Here is a 24,159-nt window from a genome sequence, read left to right on the forward strand (position 1 = left end):
ACTAGCCACATGTGGCTATTGAGCACCTGAAATGTGGCTATTGGCTGATAAGCTGAATTCTAAATTTTATTTCATTTTAACTGATTTCAATTTAAAGAGCTACATGTGGCCAGTGGCTATCACAGTGGACAATGTAGCTCAAGACCTTACCCTGTAAAACAATGCTCTGTTTTTTAATAAGAGTATTAACCAGTAAACAAAAGATGGAAATAATATACTCCTTTTCACACAGGAAAGAAAGAGGATTGTTGTTCCTTAAGGTTGTAATCCTTGGCAATTGACACTAGCAATCTGATGCTTTATACGTATGTGAATTAACCTGGGGCGGGTGCACCATCTACTTTTGTTCTACCCATTCTTTTTGTTATGGTTAATCCTCACCTGGGGATACTTTTTGCATTGCTCTTCAGAGAGAGAGGGAAGGAGGGAGAGAGGAAGGGAAACATAAATGTGAGACACATCAACTGGTTGCTTCCTGCAAGCGCCCCAACCTGGGACAGGGAGCAACCCCACAACGCAGGTACATGCCCTTGACCGGGAATCAAAACTGCAACCCTTCAGTGCATGGGCTGATGCTCTAACCATTGTACAAACCAGCCAGGACTATGCTACCTATTCTTACACCATGCTGCTATAAGGCTTCAAGAGGCAAACTCAGTATAGTAGCGAATGCAACTCTGTATCTCTGAAACCTTTCCTGTGTATCTGTCTACAGGATTGTCAATCTCTGCAGTTTATTTCAATAATCATTTATTAAACACCTATTATATGCCTGGCATCACACTAAAAGCTGGAAATAAAAGGTCCCAGGCCTCCAGGAGTTAAAAGGCTTTAGGGGAAACAAAAACACAGAATCAGATATTTTCAAAATAATATGACAAATGCTATGATGGAAAAGGGTTAGGAAACTTCCTGGAGATGACACGGGCTGAGTCACATGAGGGCATTCCAGTCAAACACAATGAATAAATGGACAAGGTATAAAGAGCATCAGGCACAGACAGGGAGCTATTTCTAGGGCACAAAAGTCATGCATGGCAGGCACCGGAAGCCTTGCTAAGGAACTTGAACTTTTATGTTATAAGCAATTACCAATGAGGCTGTTTTTTTTTTTAAATATATCTTTATTGATTTCAGAGAGGGAGAGGGAGAGATAGAAACATCAATGATGAGAGAGAATCATTGATTGGCTGCCTCCTGCACGTCCCCTACTGGGAATCAAGCCCACAACCTAGGCATGCGCCCTTGACCAGAATTGAACCTGGGACCCTTCAGTCCGCAGCTGAGACAATCCAGCTAGGGCTGGGGCTGTATTTTAATAAGGAAATGACACGGTCAGAGTTACCCTTCTGGCCACAATGTGAGCTGAGGGGTTAGAAAGCTGGTGTGATGTAGGCAAGAAGGGATCAGAGGTGGGAATTGTGAGGAGAAAGACAAGACACCTCGTCTACTTTAGGAGAGGAAACTAATAAGACTTGATGAAGGAAGTGAGGAAAGGGGGGAATCAAAGCTGCCTCCCACATTTCTGGTTTTGACTGGACCATTAACCAACACAGAGAATCAAATCTAACATCAAGCAGATACAGCAAAGCACAGACAGTAGTACTGGGAAAGGCAGGCCCACCATGTGGTACTCTAGTGAGTACCACTCACACGGCCATGCTCCAGAGGTCCTATGAAGCACATGTGAAAATGGTGTCCCCTGCAGCAGTACAATGGGACAACCTGGGCTTACGCATTGGATGGGAAATATTTGCTCAGCCTCATGTAACCACACCTGCCAGCCTACCTCCCACTGGCAAGTAACGAAGAGGTAGTCAAAGAGGTGACAGGGTCTAACCAAACTGACCTTCCCTAGCTAAAGTAGATATGATACCATTTCTAAGACTGCTTATATCTTTACCTAAAGAACTAATACATGGCAGTTTGCTACTCAAGTGGCTCTGCAAGAGTTTCTACACATTCGATAAGCTGAAACATATTACCGCTTCTGTTTCCCCTCTGAGAGACCATTAAGGTCTTTCCAGTTGAAGTCAATGCCTGATTATCTTAAAGGTAAATCTGGCCTTCAAGTTCGACAATTAATACCTATTCTTCTTACTCATTCACTTGCTTCACTGACATCTACACTCCATTTTCATTGGATACAGCCTCCAGGAAACCATTTTGAAAAATAGTTTGCTTCTACCCTCAGATGCAGAAAGGGGTCTGAATAAAAGTCACTCTGTTTAAGGGTGTATTTTCTATTAATCCAACAGATTTTTGTCATGCTCCACCCTGTGGTGAAGAAGGGCTCAAAGGAGCACAAAAGGAAACTGGAGAACCTCCTGGCTTTTGTGAGTCAGAATTCATAGTATCAGCTCATTCGGAGAAGAACCTGGGAATCAATCTTCATCCCTCCTCTCTGTCAACCCTCACATCAATCCATCAACAAGTTCATGTCAAAATACATGTTAAATGCATTCACATTTCTCCACCACACAACTGTCCTGCACTGACTGATCTCCAGTGCTTCTACACTTTTCCACTACCCCATTCCAGCCCCAACACACACACACACACACACACACACACACACACACACACACACACACACAAATGCGCAAGCGCCATTCTCCACACAAATTGGAGGGTTCCTGTTAAAATGCATGCCCAACCATGAGAACACCATCCCACCCATCCTGCTGGTACTTAAAATCTTCCATCATCTCCCCATGGCTCTTGAAAGAAGACCTAAACTCCTTAATATGGCTTTCAAGGTTTTTCATCATCTGCCCTAAGGCCTTTTTCTCCAACTTCATTTTCTACCAATCTTGTCACTTGATTACTATGCTGCAACCAACAAGCCGCCTCCCTTCTCCCTCCAGGCCTGTGCTTACTGGTTCATCAGGCTGAAATGCTCTTTCTTCAGATCTGCACATGCCTCAAATCTTAGCCCAATGGTGATCTCCTTAGATAGGCCTTCCAAGTCCATGCCCCAACTAACTGCCTTTAAACCATTAATCAACTTACCTTATTTATTGCCTATTCCCCTCCACTTGCTCCCACCCCACTAGAATGTAAGTTCCATTAGGATAAAGAATTTGTCCAGCCTGGTCACCCCATCTCAGTGCCTGGCACACAAAACTGGGTTTAAATTGCTGAATAAATGAACAAATTCATGACAACCTCCATTTAAAGTATACTAACTATAACTTTGGATACATCAAAGGTAAACTACAAGTACACATTCCATATATAACTAACCGGTTTTGGGAAAAAGCAACTTTGAGGATTATTCACATCACACAGCTCCTCTCCATTCAGGTGCCTCATGCACCCTTACTATATACGTATGTGAGTGCAGAGCCTGTGCCAATTACAATCACTAACACATTTAAGGAACAGGCGCTACTCCACATTAAAGACATACAGTATGATTACCTGGTTGGTTGTACTGATCTTCATAAGCATCCAGCCAATAAAACTGAAACACTTGTTCCTCATCTGCCCCTTTTACCAGTGGCAGGTGACTGGAATCCAATTGAACTTCCTGGGCTGAGAAACTGCTGTCATCTTCCTGATCAACGTCCCAACAAGAGACATCTGGGAGAAAACCTCCTCTGCAAAAATCACATTTTCAAAAAACTTTTCAAAATCCAACAAAGCAATTGTAGCACTACTTGCCAGAAAAGTCATAAAATGCTCTTACAAGCAGGGCGTGGTCCCTTTCCCAAGATCTGCCTCGGGTTTCACCACCTCTGCTGGCTCACTCGCTTGGTCACAGGTCTTAGCAGCCACGGGCTCCACATTCACCTCCTCAGCTTCCATGGGCTCATCAAAGTCACCATCTTCAAAATCTATTGCCCCTGAATCCTTCTTGTCGTGTGTACACACTGCTGCTGGTGCTGGCTCTCCTGTAGGCATCGTTGCACATTCCCATCATAAACTGCTGCCACGGAGCACACAGGCCTCCCCAGCACAGCCATAGGGGCCTACTCTTTTTCCACACTGTATTTGCATCTCATCAACCTCAAAATCAGATGTACCTTGTAACTTTTACTGCTATGAATTCAAATCTTTCACACTTAAACTTGCTATCACAAATACCTTCAAAATCGCCTCCACTTCCTCCTTCCCGGGTCCTCCATTTTTGGCAGCACTTTGCAACTCCTCCACACTCTTGTACTTCTGCCTGACATCTTACTTACCAGCAAATTCAGCACGTTGAAGAGGAATAGGAGTTAACAGAGGCTCCTTCTTTGAGACAGGGGAAGCAGTTTTTCCTGTAGGAACTACCTGTAAATGTTTTTAAATGTTTAGTCAGTTAGACCTGCATACTAAAAATATGCACACTGTCCTGCCCTGCCCAGAGATAATGACAGTTCCCATTTATAAAACGATTTTGTGTATTATTAATGTAACAGCTTCAATTATTTTACTTTTACCTAGGTTTACAAAAAAACACTTGTTTCCAGGAGGAAAAGTATTACATTTAGCACAGTTGTAATACCTATAATAAACACATGCTACTTACCACAAAATTTACTATGACAAAAGCAGGCACATGCTATTTTTGAAATACATGAAACTATATAATGAAATGGGAGTCCTAATTTAAAACAAAAATCAAGAAGACATTCAAAGGTATTTCGCTCACATAGAAAAGCAACAAAATAAATTTTAAGCAATAATGTACATCGAGTTTGAAGGTATTTCCACACTTTACCTTAGGGGTGTGCATAGAGAAAGGATTCAGTGAAGCTCCAATGGATCTTTTCTTCTTCGGTATTATTACAGGTGGTGGAGTTATTTGAGGGGTCTAAAAGGAGAGGTAAGACACACTTCATGGCCATGCTTGGTTTACCACAAGACAGAAAAAGTACATTTCTTCCCCCATTGAAGCCCAATGAGCAAAGCATTTTTCCTTCCCTGCTCCCCCCCATGGATCTATGTTCATGCACTGCGGTTACTATAGCAACACTACCACAGACTCACTAGAAACCCAGAATAGATATTGAATCCACTCCTGACCAATTTTTTTCTTTTCAAAACTTAACATACTTTTCCCTTACCCTTCCAGAATATTATATTTAAAAGCTGTCAAGCTACAACTACATGATGTTAGTATATGTCATTTTAATCAAGGGTCATTTAGAAAGACACACACCTCTAAATGAGAGTTTAGTTTTTTGTGAAACAGCAAATTCCCCGAACAGCTGAGCCAGAGTTCTATCAGGGACAGCTCACCGACTCTTCCTTTGCGCCCACTGGCAATTCTAGACAAGGATCTCACGCCTAATTGTACAGACTGACAGGCCTCAATCTATTTTGGGAACATGCACTGTAGCAACTGAGTGCATTCCCAAAGCTGACTCGTGTGTGTATTCTTACTACCTCAAACACACCCCCACACAGCTCGATCAACAGGACTGCATAGCTTGTAACAGCTGGAAAGTACTCTCACCTAAAATGGTGAGAAGAAAGCAATCTGAAGGGTTGTTGTTCATTGGTTTGGGGGGTTTTTGGTGGTGGTGGTGGTGATGTTGTCGCTGCATTTTTTAAAATTCTGGCAATAGACTTTTTTGTACAATTATTGAACTATTTCTTCAGCCAATGGCCCCTGCATACTTAATAACTCCCAGAGATTCACTTACCTCAGTGGTCAGATCTTGTAGAATGTCCCCTAGCAGATCATCCTTGGACAAATCTATTGCTTTCTGGAAGTTAGAAAGGAAGGTAGAATGAAACACCCCTGCACTTCCCATTTTCACCCAGAACATGTGTCTATGAAAGGAAGAACCAAACCTATTCAGTCCTCACTCTGAGTGCTCACCTACTCAGTGATTATTAGTCACATATATTAACAACCATCTACGTATACATAACTCCCAAATCTAGAACTCCCATCCTCTATTTCCATGATCTTCCTGTTAATCACTAAAATCACTACAGTCAGTTCAGCTTTTTTATTCAATTTTCTTTTCTATCTCCAAGTTCCAACCACTGAAGTGTCTAAATTCACCTAGAAATCTACATCCAACTTAGTGATGGAAACTGGGAAAATATTACTCAAATATTTGAGCTCAAATATAGAGAGCACCTATTGTCTGTATAACCAAATATCAAATTATTTTCACAAAAGAGAAGGCAAAATATAAGAAAAACAGAAAACTCACATCGCCAGTTTTCTTCCCAGCACTAGCAATGAACATTGACTTGATATTGTTTGGTTTTGTCACCACACTCTTCTTTACATTCCTCTTTTCTTTGTTGCGTGTTTTATTATCGTTTCCTGTTGGAATATAAATTATTTAGAAACATGCACTGACAAAAATCAAAATGAAAAAGAGTCCAGTCACCTGCTCTCTTTATATGAGAATTTGAGAAGAAAAATGTTAAAGAATTCAAAATACAAAAACATGAAACTTTATGCAAGGTAGAGAGGGAAGAATTTTTAAAACGTGCTGAATTCAGGAAAACTTGGACTGAATGTTATTTCAAAAACTGATGAAAATAAATGGATAAGTTACTAAGTGTGACTGTTTAATTGCTATTGTTAGTGTGAATAAAAAGCTTCCTAAAAGGTGGGGGGAGGTTCTGTTTTACCCACAGAAAAGATCAAGTTCATCTGGAAGCAAGGGATTAGCCTAGCAGTCTCCACGAGATCACCTTTTTAGTGCTATACTGAATCTGAAAAGGAAACTAAACTTTAAAAAAATAGGATTACCAGTTATCATATTGCAGCATCCTAATTTCCATGTTATGAAGAACAGCAACTATATACACGCAATATGTTGTAACAACACTAAACCAACAGAGACATTTACGCAGTAAAGACCAACCTGTGCCATGCTTTCTCTTATGATCACGTGAATGTAAATCACCTATGAACTCTTCTCATAGTGTCAATTTTACTCTTGCTTTCTGAGTCATCCCAGAGCAGTCTCTACCTTAAAAAGACCTCGAATGCTGAAACCGGTTTGGCTCAGTGGATAGAGCGTCGGCCTGCAGACTGAAAGGTCCATGAACCTGGGTTGCGGGCACATCCCCAGTAGGAGATGTGCAGGAGGCAGCTGATGGATGTTTCTCTCTCATCGATGTTTCTCTCTCTCTCCCCCTTCCTCTCTGTAAAAAAATCAATAAAATATATTTTTTTAAAAAAGAAAGATTTAGAATTCAAGATTAAAAAAAAAAAAAAAGATGCCGAAACCGGTTTGGCTCAGTGGATAGAGCGTCGGCCTGCGGACTGAAGGGTCCCAGGTTCGATTCCGGTCAAGGGCATGTACCTGGGTTGCGGGCACATCCCCAGTGGGAGATGTGCAGGAGGCAGCTGATTGATGTTTCTCTCTCATCGATGTTTCTAGCTTTCTGTCTCTCTCCCTTCCTCTCTGTGAAAAATCAATAAAATATATTTAATAAATAAATAAATAAAAGACCTCGAATGAATATAATTAACCAGTTAACTGCCACACGTCCAAAATGGAAACCATCCCCACACACCACGGTATTTTGAATTTAATTTAAAAAATCCGCCACTTGCGTCTATAGACACTGATGGTGTACAAAGGGTTAATATAGTGTGGTGGTGGCACAAGAATACATAGAACAACAGAAACAGAAAACAGAGTGTACAAAAAGACTCAATTACTTATGGAAATTAGCATATAATAAAGGTGGCATCTCATATCCCTGGGGACAATATGAATTTTTTAATAAGTAATGCTGGTTACCCATTTGTAAAGAAAGTAACCAGCCCAGCCTGCATGGGCTCAGTGTTGAGCGTCAACCTATGAACCTGGAGCTCATGGTTCCATTTCCGATCAGGGCATATGCCTGGGTTCAGGCTCGATCCCCAGTGTGGGCCCTGCAGAAGGCAGCCAATCAATGATACGCTCATTATCACTGATGTTTCTATCTCTCTATACCTCTCCCTTCCTCTCTGAAATCAATAAAAATATTTTTTAAAAAGAAAGTAACCAGTTCCAAATACATTACAGATCAGATCAAAATTTTAAAAATGAAATTATAGAAGTGCTTTAATAAAAAAGGTAAATTCCCTTGTAAGCAGGTTTTAGGGAAAGTCTAACTATGATTCAAAATCCATTTGCAAAATAATAATAATAATAATAATAATAATAATAATAATAATAAATTCAATTACACCAGAAACAAGTTTATAGACAAAACAGAAGAAAATTTTTACAATGTTTCACAGATAAAGGTCCAATTTCCCTAATATTAAAAAAACAAACCCCAATAGGAATGTGAGTAATAAACACAAACATATGGTTCACATAAAAGTACAGGCATACCTCATTTTACTGTGCTTGACCTACTGTGCTTCATAGATGTTGCAGTATTTACAAATTAAAGGCAAGACCCTCCACCAGCAAAAAGATTATGCCTTGCTTTATTGCAATATTTGCTTTATTGCAGTGAACTGGAACAGAACCCACAATACCCCTGAGGTATGCCTGTCTATATAAACAGCTATAAGTTTTATGAAAAAATGCCCAACTACATGTGTAAAAGAAATGCAAGTGAAAACCACGAAATATCATTTCTCACATATCAGAGTGGCAAAAATGCAAAAGCTTGACAACAAACTCTGTTGGCGAGGCCACGGGGGTCTAAACAGACACTCATACATTGTTAATGGGAGTGTAAGATGGTACAACTCCTATGGTGAAGAATTTAGCAATCTATATATATAAAAGTCCAAGCGACCAGATGACCAGCCAACTAGCCGATAACTATGACACGCACTGACCACCTGGCCTGTGGGGATCAGGCCAAAACCAGCTCTACGACATCTCCTGAGGGGTCCCGGATTGCGAGAGGGTGCAGGCCAGGCTGAGGGACCCTACCGATGTAAGAATCCTCCTCAGTTCAGGGAGATGAAAAAGCACATGGGGATTGTTTCATTTCATTCTCTTCATCACGGACTCAAAAAACTAGGAATACACAATTAGCTATACTGCTACCAAATGGTACCAGTGTGCAGAGTTACATAGTTTGTCAGAAACCAGGAAGATAGTCTAATTTAAGCCATGAATGAGTAAATAAATAATGTCACACATGAGAAAAAAAATACACGTTCTTATTTTCTATAAAAGGGAAGACAGGAAGAATAATCAGATACTATTAAAAGTAGTTACCTGTGGAAATGGGTAGAGACAAGTAGAAAGCATAGGAATTAGAGTAAGATCTTACCTTATTATCTTGATACAATTTTGATTTTTAAATCACAAAAATGTTTTACAATATGTTTATGATTAAAATGAAAACAAAAGGGTTTTTTAAAACCTAAATTTGAATACAAACAAAATAAACCTATATAGTAAACTGATGACATAGCACACAAAAATTACTTCAAACACCTTTTGAACACAACATTCTGACTATACAACTTTAATAGGATATATGCCAAGAATAAAACTTCAAAGAAATTACAAACTTTATTTAGAAAGATTGTTGGTAGAGGTATTATAGGTTTAGTGATTCTAAAATGTCCAATATTATTTTGTGTAATTTTAGAAGACAAGGGTTTTCATTGGTCGTTAAGGTACATACAAATAGAGAATTGAGGAAGATGAAGAACGCTGTAGGATTGGGTTTCAATCTAATGTATCAGTATGGACTCATGACATACATAGACATCAAATCTAGTTCTGTTCACTGAAAAGACCTAGAAACTATATGCTCCAGCAGCAATGAGTACATCCATCCCCTAGATCTGAATACCATTCTCCACTAAAAGGAATGATTCTTGGGGGAAATGGCTAATTCCAGGTCTGAGACAGGAATAATACAAGGAGAACCTGGAACATCTTGTTTGCCAGAAAGCAAGGAAATGTTCAAAGACTGATGGAGCCATGTCAAAAAGACTCAGGAGCCAGCTCAAAGGGGATCCCACTGCCAAATTTGGGATAATTTGAACATCAAAACACATGATGATAATGAATATTGAACTGTAACAGTAGTTTATTCAAATCCGTAAGTTTGAAGTGATCATTTTAAAAAGGGCCCTGGCCGAGTAGTTCAGTAGATCAGAGCATCATCCTGATATGCCAAAGTTGCAGGTTTGATCCCTGGTTAGGGCACATACAAGAATCAACCATTGAATGATTAAGTGGAACAACAAATCGATGTCTGTCTGTCTCTCTCTCTCTCTCTCTCTCTCTCTCTCTCTCTCTCTCTCTCAAATGAGTACATTTAAGATTTTTTTAAATAAATAAACTAGCCTGGCCAGTGTGGCTCCATGTTTGAGTGTCAACCTATGAACCTGGAGGTCACGGTTCCACTTCCGGTCAGGGCACATGCCGAGTTGCAGGCTCAATCCCTAGTGTGGGGTGTGCAGGAGGCAGCTGATCAATGATTCTTATCATTGATGTTTCTTTCTCTCTGTCCCTCTTCCTTCCTCTCTGAAATCAATAAAAATATATTTGAAAAATAAAAAGAAAACTAATAAAAAGGAGAGAAAGGATCATCAACAGATGCTGAAATCACTGGGTGAAAGCTGGTGGAGAGCCCTAACCGGTTTGGCTCAGTGGATAGAGCCTCGGCCTGCAGACTGAAGGGTTCCAGGTTCAATTCCGGTCAAGGGTATGTACCTTGGTTGCAGGCACATCCCCAGCAGGGAGTGTGCAGGAGGCAGCTGATTGATGTTTCTCTCTCATCGATGTTTCTCTCTATCCCTCTCCCTTCCTCTCTGTAAAAAAGCAATAAAATATATTTTTTTAAAAAAAGAAAGTTGGTGGAGAAAAGGGATATATATGCACATGGTCTCATCTTATCACCCCACATTTGCACTAACCACAATGGTAGAAAGGTAACTTTACAAAGGAAGAGATCTGACAAACATCATCTTACCCAGAGATCAACTTAGTATCACCAATAAAGGGACAAACTGACACTATGTGCCCTGATATGATTGATGGGAAGGACACAACTTCATCTCTATTGTATTTTTGCCAAAATATTTAATCTGACTCTAAGCACAAAGAAGCAATCATGTGCTGGGGTCCAACCCCATCAGGTCCAGGGGTCCCCAAAGGTGTGGACGGAGTCGGCGAAGAAGGAATGACACGGAGACAGTATTCAGTTGATCAGCAGCCTAGCCAGGATCTCTAGCCAAGTTCTGGTCAGGATCTCCAGCCAGGTTCTGTGTCCATGTTCTCTTGCTAGGTTCTCCAGCCAGGTTCTCCAGCCAGGTTCTGTAGCCATGTTCCCTCGCTAGGTTCTCCAGCCAGGTTCTGTCCAGGTTCTCCAGCCAGGTTCAGTCACCAGGTTCTAGTCAGGTTCTCTTGCCATGTTCTATCGCCAGGTTCTGTCTCTAGGTTCTTCAGCCAGGTTCTCTCGCTAGGTTCTGTCTCTAGGCTCTGTGGCCAGTTTCTGTCCAGGATCTTTTGCCATGTTCTCTCCAGCGAAGTTCTTCTGTCTCTAGGTTCTGTGTAGGTTCTGTGTCTAGGTTCTGTGTAGGTTCTGTGTCTAGGTTCTGTGTAGGTTCTGTCTAGGTTCTGTCCAGGATCTTTTGCCATGTTCTCTCCAGCGAAGTTCTTCTGTCTCTAGGTTCTGTGTCTAGGTTCGGTGTCTAGGTTCTGTGTGTTGTTGTCTTGTTACATCTGTATTTATACCAGTTGATTCCAATCCTATCAATCTCTATTCCAAAGGTTAGAGCGTTTCTTATCTCCATTCCAGGGAGTAAAGATTATGTAGCTTAAGCATGATTGTTGGTAGTTAAAGTGATTAATCACCCACCTGGCACTTAGTTAAGGGGTTTTATTCCCTCCCTAACTTCAGGGGAAAATCCCTACCTGGGGAAACAACCTTTCTCAGAGAGGTGACCTTGGTTAAAACACATAGTGCCAAGAAGGTGAGCAAACATATTAAGAACAGTATGCCATATATGCCAGGTCCCTTGAAATAGCAAGGATGGACCGGCTCCCGGCAATCATGCAAATCCCAGACTGTGGGATATTCAACAAAACCACCAGCCTGGTCCTTTTAAAAATGTCATAAAAGACCAAAAACAAAAACAAAAAAAGCCAATGGGAAGAGGAGAGGGATGGTGCTGTTCTATACTAAATAAAACTAAAGAGACATGAAAGCTAAAGTGGACTCTGCATTTTTAGAAATAGCTATGTAAGACATTACTAGGTTAACTGGGAAAATCTTACTATGAACGATATATTAGATAATATTATGAGAATGGCAAATAGACAAACGTCCATGTTCTTAGAAGGTAAATGCTGAAGCATGTACAGGTGAACTGTCATGGACAACTTACTTTCAGTAAATTCACCAAAAATAAAGTCACTGTATGTGGTTGTGGGAACAGTGAAGAGAAAGGGAATACGTGTTGCAAAATGTTAATCTACAAATTAGGGTCCAGACTTTCTGAAAAGGGCAAGACAGCACAGAATTTAGACTTTGAGGCCACGTAAGTATCTCTTGTGCTGTTGTATATTCTTCTTGGCATCTTTCTTTTTTAAAACAACAACATTTTTTAGAAATGTAAAAACTATTAGCCCAAAGGCTATACAGTGACAGGCATGATTTCCTCCTGGGTTAATGAAAATGGGAAACTGGTGATGGCTACACAACTCTGTGAGTATATTAAACACCACATGTGTTTAAATGTATGTATACTTTAAATAGGTTAAATGCGCCCTAGCTGGTTTGGCTCAGTGGATAGAGCGTCGGACTGTGGACTGAGGGATTCCAGGTTTGATTCCAGTCAAGGCACATGCCCAGGTTGCAGGCTCGATCCCCAGTTGGGAGTGTGCAGGAGGCAGCCAATCAATGATTCTCTCTCATCATTGATGTTTCTATCTCTCTCTCCCTCTTCCTTCTTCTCTGAAATCAATAAAAATATATTTTAAAAAATAATAAAAAATAAATAAATAAATAGGTGAATTGCATGGCATGTGAATTATATCTCAATAAAGCTGTTTAAAAATAAACTGCTGTGAGTGGGCCATAGTTTGCTAATAAAGAACTAAGCCAGGAAATAAGAGAATTTGAGAATTTTCCCTTCTCATCTGACAGGAACTAAATCAGGCTTGTTTACCAAAAAGAAAAAAAAAAATGTTTGCCAGTGATTGTTCAGCTAACACAGTCTGACACATCCATTCATTATCATTTTAAATTTCAATTAAACAAAGCAAGTAGATTAAGTTCTAAACCTTGTTGAAGTACTACACTATTATCAAAGAGCTAAAATTCCAATTAAAAGGCATCACTTATCTAAGTCAGCAAGTCTAAAATGACTACAAGACTGAAAATTCCTGCCCTAGCTATTTGGCTCAGTGGATAGAGCATCGGCCCGAGGACTGAAGGGTTTCGGGTTCAATTCCGGTCAAGAGCACATACCTCGGTTGCAGGCTCAATCCCTGGCCCTGGTCGGGGCTCGTGTAGGAGGGAACCAACGATGTTTCTCTCTCTCTATCTCTCCCCCTCCCTTCCACTCTATCTAAAAATAAATGGAAAAATAACCTCAGGTGAGGATTTAAAAAAAAAAAAAAAAAGACTGAACATTCCAAAATAAGTGAAAGGCCAAACTCTTTGGACAATAGAGACATGAAACTTCATTTCCTGGTATTTTTGCTTTTTACATTTCATTTTCTACACCACTATGCTCCTCTCAATAACAAACATTTCCTATACCTAAAAACAATTGTGATAGGTACTCTTCCCTTAAAGCAGTGGTTCTCAACCTTCCTAATGCGCTACCCTTTAATACAGTTCCTCATGTTGTGGTGACCCCCAACCATAAAATTATTTTCGTTGCTACTTCATAACTATAATTTTGCTACTGTTATGAATCGTAATGTAAATATCTGATATGCAGGATGTATTTTCATTGTTGATGTCATCATGCCGGGTACTCATATGTGGGCGTATCTGCATGTGGGCAGATCTGCCCAGAGATGGATAGAGGAGCGGTGTCTCGGTTCCTAAGACCATTGAAAATATGTGTTTTCCAATGGTCTTAGGCGACCCCTGTGAAAGGGTCGTTCGACCCCCAAAGGGGTCTCGACCCACAGGTTGAGAACTGCTGCCTTAAAGGAAACAGTATCAAAGTACCAAGTCATCTCAAATTTTAAACAGTTCTTTAAATTTCAACATGGTACCCTCTGGAAAACAAAATGTAGGTACCTATTTCTTGAGAATCAAGGGCATCATCTTCAAGGTCATCATCAAAAATCTCTCGGCCATCCTCCACATAGCCGACACCGTCTGCAGGAACAAAATGTAACATTGGGATCAAGTTTCTAAAACTGGCCAATATTTTAGCCAGGAGCACACCAAAAAATATATAACCTTTAGCCCCACTCAGATGTTCTCCTATCCTGTGCCATTTTTAAGTGCAGCAGAATCCTGTTTAAATAGGTGTCAGACAAACAGCATCCACACAAGTTTTCTGAATTAAAACCAAAGGCTACCTACTATACAGACATCCCTCATTTTACTCTGCTTCGCATTACTGTGCCTCACCAATGTTGTGTTTCTTTACAAGTTGAAGGCAAGACCCTTCACCAGCAAAAAGATTACAACTTGCTTTATTGCAATACTCAATTTATTGCTGTGGTCTGGAACCAGACCCACAATCTCTCTGATGTCTGTCTGTACCTACCTAGGTCAGCTGGGGAAATGATTTGGCCCACAGGATCAAAGTCTGCTACAGACTATACTTTATAGTAGTTTTACTCTACCAGAAGAATCCTATCCTATATAATAAAAGGCTAATATTCAAATCAACCAAACAGAGGAACGACCAGTAGCTATGACGTGCACTACCACCAGGGGGCAGACACTCAACGCAGGAGTTGCCCCCTGGTGGTCAGTGCGCTCCCACAAGGGAAGCGCTGCTCAGCCAGAAGCCAGGCTCATGGCTAGCGAGTGCAGCGGTGGTGGCAGGAGCCTCTCCTGCCTCCGTGGCAGTGCTAAGGATGTCCAACTACCAGCTTAGGCCCACAGAGAGCGGGCCTAATCCCTCAGTTGGACATCCCCCAAGGGCTCCCAGACTGCGAGAGGGCGCAGGCCGGGCTGAGGGACCATATCCCCCCCAAGTGCACGAATTTCGTGCGCTGGGTCTCTAGTAAAACATAAAAGAATGAAGATCACAAGCCCAGAAAAGCACCTCATTCTATGAGGGAAACTGGCAATAGAGCTGAGTCCAATTACAGAGGTAGAAACATAAATAATCACAGGTGCAGTCTACACTGTGTAGTTTATCTGAGGAGTCATTGTGATCAACATTCACACGCCAGAAGTCACACCACACCAGCAGGAACCTCAAACTTTCCACAAGGGGTGTAAGAACACATGGACCACCCTTTGCATGGTGCTTTCCACTGCCCAAGGCAGTCCTCATGCACACAGTAATGTAATCTTCACAGCCATTCTGTGAGCTAGGTAGTTTTCTTATCCCCACCTTACATGGGGATACCACACAAGTACATGGCTCCTCCTAGTTTCTACACAGCCATTTCCTGGAGGATTTATACTACATCCTGAGAAAATGTGCCTAGATTCTCCAAAATGCCCCTAAATAAATGTTCTATTGTTTTGCTTCCATGCCCTCAAACACTGTATTTGAGGAAAATCCAAACCAAAGGTATGATCTTAACAGTCTTGCATCTACCCATGCAAAGCAGTATGAAATGCAATTAAGACAGTGCCTGGCAGGCAATTTCTTCCCACATACCATCATCCACAATCCAGTCATCATCCTGGCGTGCCTGAACCAGCTTCGAATACTGTTCTTCATCAACTTCTTCATAAACACTTGTGAAGTCCTCAACCTGCCATCACACAGTTTGAGAAAGCTTCAAATGGAGTGAAAGTGTTAAACAATTCTGATGAAAAAAAATTGTCAAATTTGAAATTGGAATGGCAGCCTGAAGGAGTAGCTGCAACCAAATCATGAGTTCTGACATTCAACACCACTGCAGGGTTTTCCTTAAATAGACATCAATTAGCTTAGTATTCCTTTTAGGTGGGTGTTAACATAAGATATTAAATGATTCCATTAGCATAATACACTTGTCACACCATCAATTACTCATCTACTTCATAAAAAACAAACTGAATTATAGCCAATTCTTCGTTAGCTGCTTTGGGGATTATTCACTTATAATTTCTAGATTGGTTTCTCCTATACTTAGCAAACCTGTAAGGTATCTCACCTCCCTCTCCACTAGCTTATGTTACCCTGCGCATAGATGATAATTTTAATAACTATTCATCCAACCAAATATAATTCAAAAGGAAAAACCTCGACCCTCAGCCCCTCCAAAAGGTAGCAAAACACACTATATTCCAGATACACTAGATATGGGTTTTAAGTGATTTCTGTTTGAATTACCACTGATCCCCCACCTTTTTCAGGTCTTACGACTGCAGAGACACAAACACTGAGCTACTGGAAGCAATCTAAGGTCCATAATAGACAAATGGATAAAGAGGTGGTCTATGTATACAATGGAATATTACCCACATATAAAAATGGATGAAATCTTGTCTTTTGGGACAACATGGATAGACCCTGCAGGCATTATGTTAACTGAAATAAGTTAGAAAGAGAAAGACAAGTATCATAGTTTGCCCACGGCTGGTATAGGCCATGGTTAAACATGCATATTATGAAGCCTGAGTTCAAATCAAGGCTATGCTGCTGTGACCTCAGATCTATCAGGTGCAAAATGCTCTTAATTATAGCATCTAACTTTATATGGTTGTTGGAAGAATTAAATAAATGACCATATTTGTAAAAGCACTTAAAATAGTGTTAACGAAAAAGTGCATTAATTGCTGTTATTTTCTAGTATTAATTAATCACTTTCAGTCCCCAAGGCAGTTAAGATACTCAAGGAACATGTTGAAGGTGAAGCTAGACAATGCTGTGCAGATGGTAGCTACTCTGTTTCTACCTACAGGACATAAACAGTGGGTACAGGAAAACAGCCAAAATGGCAGGACATTCCATCTTACATCAGGGCACAGCAGAAATAAGATCCAAGTCACCACTACCACTCCCCTTGCAAATGAAATTAGGAAAAACAATTCTCTCAAAGTGCTTAGCTAAACTGCTCAGCACCTTAGGAGTAAAGTAAAAGCATCTCTATGCCCGCCCCCCCTCGCAACAAAGCCATGGGATTTATCAGAGATGCAATATACTTAATAAGGAAATATATATAACTATGTTCATTTCAGAATTGTGAAAGCATCTGTAAAGTGCCTTACAGGAACTTTAAGGGTCAAGTGGCTATGAATTGGATGAAGCACAAAGGAAAAAACAACAGAAAAATGGTTACTTACTTCATATTTATACTTCTCACCAGCTTTAGCCTTTTTCAGTCTTTCTAGAGCTTCCTGGCGCCCTTTCTTTGATTTCTTTTCTCGCCGGGATCGAGAAGCTACAAAGCTCCCTGAACCTGACACAGCTGTAAAAAAAAAAAAGCCAAATTTACATGAAATGTTACAAAATTGTCAGCCATCTTGCCTCAAAAGCAGAGGAATCCGGGATTGAACCTAACTTCTAGCCAACAGTAATACACAATTTCAATATTATACAAATGAATACTTTTTATAATGTAAATACAGTAAATTGTTGATTTTTCGGACCTCGATTTAACGGACTTCAGATTTAGTGGACAAAATTTCTGGTCAGTATATTATATGTGAAAATTAACACCTTGTTAATATTAAAATGCTTTTAACTAAGATTTGCTTATAATTAAACTAACAGTTTATTTTCTTGTTATTAATTCAGTTATTTTTAACAAGTTTTAGCAAATAGGCCATATGTTGGAAAAAACACTAGTAATTTCGCTGACATAAATATTACATATCTACAATTATAGTCTACATATTTATATCCAAGAGTCACCGCTTGGAAAAAATGTTCTGCAAATGATTAGCACATGATCACACCGCATCTCCCAAGGTAACTGGTTCTGTTGTCTCATGGCATGACTTTCTGCAGCAGTTTTAGTGCAGGCTGGCAGATGTTCCCACATGTGCTAAGCCATGCTCACCCATGTGCGTGTTTACTCGCAGTGACTGGTGAATGCACACATTTACTAGACCTGTTCAGTATAAATTTAAAATTACAGTAATCCATATAGAAAACTTGTCTGTGAAATTAAATTTTTCATACATACTTAATTTTAATTACAAACGTTGTCTACATAAGTAACAACAGATATGCTAATTAACTTGTCAATTTTTTAACATACACATTTGGAAAACCTACTTGGTTATATAACAGACTTTCAGCTTTAATGGACGCCCCCCCTTGCCCAAATTAGTCCATTATATCAAGGTTTTACTGTAATTCACAAAGTTCATAGCTGAGCCTGTAGCTCCTGTGACTCAGAGATTTTTCTCTGAGATACAGTTGAAACAACTAAAACAGCTATTATTTTTTTCTTTAAAAGGAGAAAAATTCAAATTCAACTGATATCTCTTATAGACACTAGAGAAGAGAGATCAGCTAGCCCATAACCTTTCCATTACAAATGAGGGGCCTAGGAGGGCTGTGTTCCATTAATCAACATTTGGCATGATTTAAGGAGCACCTGCTCTTTGCAAAGTACTAGGTGCTCTGAGAGACACAAAGATCAAAAAGATATGGTCCCCATACTCAGAGAACTTAAAATCTAAAATGGGAGATAAAGCGCAGCTAACTCTAAAACAATCTTTAGAAGTCATGCATGCCACAACAGGTTCAGACAAAGTATCTGGAATTTCAAAGGAGGGATAAATTGGGGTTGGGAGAATTTAACAAAGATGACTCTGAAAAGATTCTTGATTTCGTCACCGATTTCCAGGCCTCACTTAGTTGGTTAGGGCATTATAAGATGATGATGAAAAATTATAAAGGTTAAAATGTTTTGTCAAAAATTACTGAAATACCAGAGGGCTTCAGTGTTCATTCATTCAACTTTTGAATTATTCATGCTTTTGGTCATTATAAACTGACGACCTCACACACATAGTGAAAAGATTTCATTCACATAATTAAGACTTTCATATACCAGCTAATGAATAACCAAGTCAAGTAAGACAGTGCTGCCTACCAGCCGAGAATTTAGGCTCAGCATGAGTGCCATCTATGCCTGTGAATTTGAGTATTTTATTGTATTTGGTGCTAATTATTCTATAAAAAGAAGTAGGCACAGAAAAGGAAAAGTATTGATAAGAGGCATCCTAATAGCTCCAACCCCACTGCAAAATTCTTAACAACATTAAGCGGTTTGACTAAGTGTTTGACTGAAATAGAAGATGCAATTTAAAGAACATGTACCAAATGCTGGCAATAAACTACTAAAAACTGCATCTCAAAAGTGAAGTATAATTAGAGATCTTATTTCTTCTAGCTTCCTGGAATTGCAATCTCTATAACATCTGCCTATTGTTTGACTTTCACATTTGACTTTTAAATCTGTTTTAGAAAGGCATTAAGTAAAAATTAAGGAATGCAGGTACTTAATGATGACAGCCACAAAATCCTGGGTGTCACTCAAATGATTAAAAAAAAATGAGCAAACCCTAACCGGTTTGGCTCAGTGGATAGAGCATCGGCCTGCAGACTGAAGGGTCCCAGGTTCGATTCCGGTCAAGGGCATGTACCTTGGTTGCAGGCACATCCCCAGTAGGGGTTGTGCAGGAGGCAGCTGATAGATGTTTCTCACTCATCGATGTTTCTAACTCTCTATTCCTCTCCCCTCCTCGCTGCAGAAAATCAATAAAATATATTTTAAAAAAATAATTTTAAAAAATGAGCAGGCCTACATGAAATGGTTTCGGAGAATACTGAATATGACCACTATGAGTGAAAAGTAGGCCTCAATGTGTTCCCTTTAAGATTCCTTGACTCCTCTTGATTAAAATAATAAAACCTATAGTCTTCAAATGGACTTACTCCACAGGGTTTGGGGTGCAACAACAAATATGACAGAGTTGCCTGTCCTCAAGGGGTTCACAGTCAAGTAAAGTAAAAGGACCTGAGGCTCCCACCATCATATAAACAGGGTGTCGTATAAGAGGTAAGAGCATGGTACTGAGGAAATGTAAAAAAGAGAACTGTTAATTTTGCCTGGGAAATCAGGGAAGTCTTCACAGGAAGTTTCCAACACAGACCTAGCAAGAAGAGTAAAATTTTACTATCAGAGTATATGGTAAAAAGTGGCACAAGCATAGGAAAAGGCACTAACCAAATTACAAAAGGATGAAAATGCAAGGTGTATTCAGAAACCGAAAGTCAGTGTAGCAGGTAAGGCATGAGAGTGTAGAGTAAGTGGGAGAACAGATTAGGGAGAAGCAGCACAACCCAGCTCTGTCACTTACTGGACAACATGAGATCACACTTAACCTTTCTGAGCTGCAGTGGACAGCTGTCTTGCTGTTGTTTAAGCTGCCCAGCATATGAACCTACTTGTGAAATTTCCCCTATAAGTCTTTTCTAAAATATATTTTTATTGATTTCAGAGAGGAAGGGAGAGGGTGAGCGAGGGAGAAACATCAATGATGAGAGAGAATCATGGATCAGCTGCCTCCTGCACAACCCCCACTGGGGATGGAGCCTGAAATTCAGGCATGTGCCCTGACTGGGAATTGAACCATGACCTCCTGGTTCACAGGTCAACACTCAACCACTGAGCCACACTGGTGAGGCTCCCCTAAAGTTTTGATGGGACACAGAGGCCATATCCTACTACTGAAAAGGCAGATGCTCTTTCCCAGACACCCTTGCAGCTAGGGCATGGACATATAAAATGGGCTTTCCCAATTAGGAACACCTGCTCAGACTTTAAATCAGAAGCTAGTGTCAAAAGGAAAGGAGATGGGCTAGGAAAAGATTCTATAAGTAGCAACAGCTGCAGGAGGATTAAGTAACAGTGCCAGCAATGTTAACTACAGCTATAACAAGCTATAACCTCAAGTACTTGGCCATGGTTGGCAACGACCTCCTCACTGGAACAGTTTTGTGACACGATTTTAATCACTATTCCTGGCTAACTAACCCCCAGGCTGACTCTCCAGTCCTCCTGGAGTTTCCGTGAACAACACAATATCCTTCTAATAAATTCCTTTTCTGTTTAAATTAGCTAGACTTCACAAATGGAAAATAATTGACAATGGCTTGTTGTGTATATTTTTTGTTTTTATTTTATTTATTTTTCAATGGGCAATAAAATTGTAAAAAAAAAAAATAGCTAGAATTGGTTTCTATAGCTTACACCTAAGGACTCAGACTAATGCAGAGCCTCAGGGTCCTCATCTCTGAAATGGGGATAATCATGTTTGTTTCATAAAGTTGTTGCAGATTAAATGAAGATACTTGGCTTTGTACTCAGCAATATAAGAGAAGTTTATTGCATGTGTGTATAGATGCAGGGTAGACACACACACTACTTAGCAGTAACATGGCCTAGTGCAGTGGTTCTCAACCTTCCTAATGCCGCGACCCTTTAATACAGTTCCTCATGTTGTGGTGACCCCCAATTTCATTGTTACAAATTGGACATAATTAAAGCATAGTGATTAATCACAAAACAATACGTGTTTTCCAATGGTCTTAGGCGACCCCTGTGAAAGGGTCGTTCGACCCCCAAAGGAGTCACGACCCACAGGTTGAGAACCGCTGGTCTAGTGTCTAGAAAACAAAAATATAACAAAGCAGTGATCTCAGGGAAGCCTCAATATAGCACTGCATAAAATTAGGCGTTTAGCCCTAGCCGGTTTGGTTTAGTGAACAGAACATCAGCCTGAAAACTGAGGGGTCCCAGGTTCAATTCCGGTCGAGGGCACATGCCCGGGTTGTGGGCTCAATCCCCAGCAGGAGGCAGCCAATCAATGATTCTCATACTAATGCTTCTATCTCTCTCTACCTCTCCCTTCCTCTTTGAAATAAATATATATTTTAAAAAGTTAGGCGTTTACAATCTCAACTCCATGAAAACAAAAAGCATGTCCAGCTTACCTCCCACTGTTACCACTAGAGGCTGGCAGAATGCCTATGCCTAGTAGGTACATAATAAATATTTGCTGAATGAACAAATGAATGAACCACTCACTATGCATTATTTAATCATTAAATTCTCCTTGATCCTTTTTCATATATAAAGCTAGTTATAGACCTTTCAACTTTTCACTGCCATTGTCAAGGTACCCCACCTAATAGTTGAGGGGAAAAGGCCTAGATTTCCATTTTTGGAATATGTCTCCAATGCTTCACGTAGTAAGTTAGCAAAAAAGAATAAGCGTGAAAAAAATCCAGTTACAAAAATTTAATACATGGTTCAAAATTACCTTCTGAAGTACCCCCATCCTCCCCAAAAGCAGACAAAATTATGGCCTGCAACAGTCTTTCCCGGTAACAATCTTTCAGTCTGCTCTAGAGGAAAAATTCCAGTCACAAGTCTCCAGCAACACTTAATCAACACCATGACTTAAGAGGGGTCTCAAGATTGCCAAAGAGTGATTTCTTGATGTTCACAGATGTTGTACAGTTTTTAGGGTGAAGAAACAGCTTAGTGGCAAATCACTGATGTAGGGCTGCAGAGACTGCATGTGTTCACATCCTACATCCCATTTGTAATCCAGGCTAGTCGACTGCCTAAAATAAATTGTCCTAAAAGACAAAAGGCTAGAAGAATAAATTGAAATCTCTGATTCGTATCTAGGTGAATGCAAAGGAAGCTGATTAGGAAGCAAGTTCTCATTAATAGTGATGCACTTGAGTGACAGATGTGCTTCAGCTAAGAAAGTGAAGCATCTGATTTTAAGTTAGAAGTTCACTTAAGTCACACTTTAGTTGAACACCGTTCAAAAAATCAGAAATCAGACAAAGCCATTTGCATTTTCGTACTCAGTTTTTTGAAGTAAAAGATTACCACTGAAAATGGAGTGATACAGGACATCTGAAATGCTGAACTGCTACTTTTTTTTAAAGCTTCATCAGAGAAGACTAGATTGTGAACACTATTTCTATGGCATACTTGAACTTTCCATAGAATTTGGAAGAAAAATTGTTAATGCATAAAGTAGAAACCCGGTAGCTAGAAAGACAAAATGCATCTGTATGTTCTGGTGACAGCACTTAAAAGTTTTCTTTACAAGGTATGACAATTTCCTGGGAGTTTCTATAAAGGGGGTGACATGCATCGTAGCCCTCAAGTGCATAGTTGGGGTGGCAGTAGTGAAATACTTTCCGTCAAAACTGTGCCCTGCCGGGGCCAGTCTTATAAAGGTGTGCCCAGAGCGTGGCACACGACTCACCAAAAGGAAAAAAACAAAACAAAAAAAGAAAGGCAGGAGAGTGTGGAGACCCGCAGTGACCGAGGTGACGCAGTTTCCCAAACCAAAAGCCCCGCAGGCGGGGGGCTGCCAGGAGCAAAGGGCCCAGCAAGCAAGCCCCGGCTTATACCAGAAAAGTCCCAGCCCGGGGCGACCAAGGTCCGCGCCCAAACAGACCCGCGGCACGACTGGGGCGCGCGCCTCCTTCAGGAAAAATTAAAAGAGATCCATCCTCTAGCCTCCACCACCCACAATCATGCCACGGTCCCCGCACTCCCAACCCGGGACCCCGCGTGGCCCCAGCTCACAGTCGTCGCCGTGCACAGGCGCCATGGTCCGGGAGTCTCTCGATTCCGCGCCAACCAGCCTGAAACTGGAACGAGGGCAGAGACAGGCGCCAGCCTGAAAGCCAATCAGCGGCTCCGGAGGCTGCGGACTTCCGCCCGGAAGGCCCCTGACGTGCCGCGCCGCGCCAGGCCCCGCCCCAGGTCTTCCCGCGAGCGCGCGTTTGGGGACCTGTGGTTGACCCCTAAGGGGGAAATCGCTCTAGCGGAGCCGGAGGGAAGGAGAGCAGGAAAAAGAAGCGGTCGGGCGCTGGAAAGGAGCCGCCTGCAGACTCGCTGCGCAGGCGCGCCCATACTGATGGGAAAAGATATGGGTGCGTTGGAGCAGGGGCTTTCTGGTTCTGAGAGGTGATTTTCCCGGAAAAGAAACGCGGGCGGGCAGTACGATGGGCGTGGTTGGACCGGTTTGCCAGGAGCCTGGGAAAGCGACTGCCTCTTGCTGTGGACTCAGTCTGGTCTGATACTTAGCTTCTCAGAGTGTGAACACAGTCGCTGTGACACACATACACACACACACACATAA

The 24,159-nt window shown here is 40.9% G+C and overlaps 1 protein-coding gene across 1 annotated transcript in view; it reads right to left on the minus strand.

The window, feature by feature from the left end:
* POLA1 (DNA polymerase alpha 1, catalytic subunit) overlaps nucleotides 1-23,706 on the minus strand; it is a 317,031-nt gene extending 293,325 nt beyond the window's left edge. The window contains exons 1-10 of the mRNA XM_059680284.1: nucleotides 23,601-23,706; nucleotides 17,308-17,432; nucleotides 15,695-15,791; nucleotides 14,143-14,223; nucleotides 6,159-6,274; nucleotides 5,637-5,699; nucleotides 4,709-4,801; nucleotides 4,191-4,278; nucleotides 3,692-3,896; nucleotides 3,424-3,602 (exon numbers count right to left, since the gene is read on the minus strand). Coding sequence (XP_059536267.1) covers nucleotides 3,424-3,602; nucleotides 3,692-3,896; nucleotides 4,191-4,278; nucleotides 4,709-4,801; nucleotides 5,637-5,699; nucleotides 6,159-6,274; nucleotides 14,143-14,223; nucleotides 15,695-15,791; nucleotides 17,308-17,432; nucleotides 23,601-23,625 — 1,072 coding nt within the window. The 5' untranslated portion in view covers nucleotides 23,626-23,706. The remainder of the gene's footprint in view (nucleotides 1-3,423; nucleotides 3,603-3,691; nucleotides 3,897-4,190; nucleotides 4,279-4,708; nucleotides 4,802-5,636; nucleotides 5,700-6,158; nucleotides 6,275-14,142; nucleotides 14,224-15,694; nucleotides 15,792-17,307; nucleotides 17,433-23,600) is intronic.
* Nucleotides 23,707-24,159: the final 453 nt, after the last annotated feature.

Source organism: Myotis daubentonii, chromosome X (genome assembly GCF_963259705.1).
Source record: "Myotis daubentonii chromosome X, mMyoDau2.1, whole genome shotgun sequence".
NCBI classification, from domain to species: domain Eukaryota; kingdom Metazoa; phylum Chordata; class Mammalia; order Chiroptera; family Vespertilionidae; genus Myotis; species Myotis daubentonii.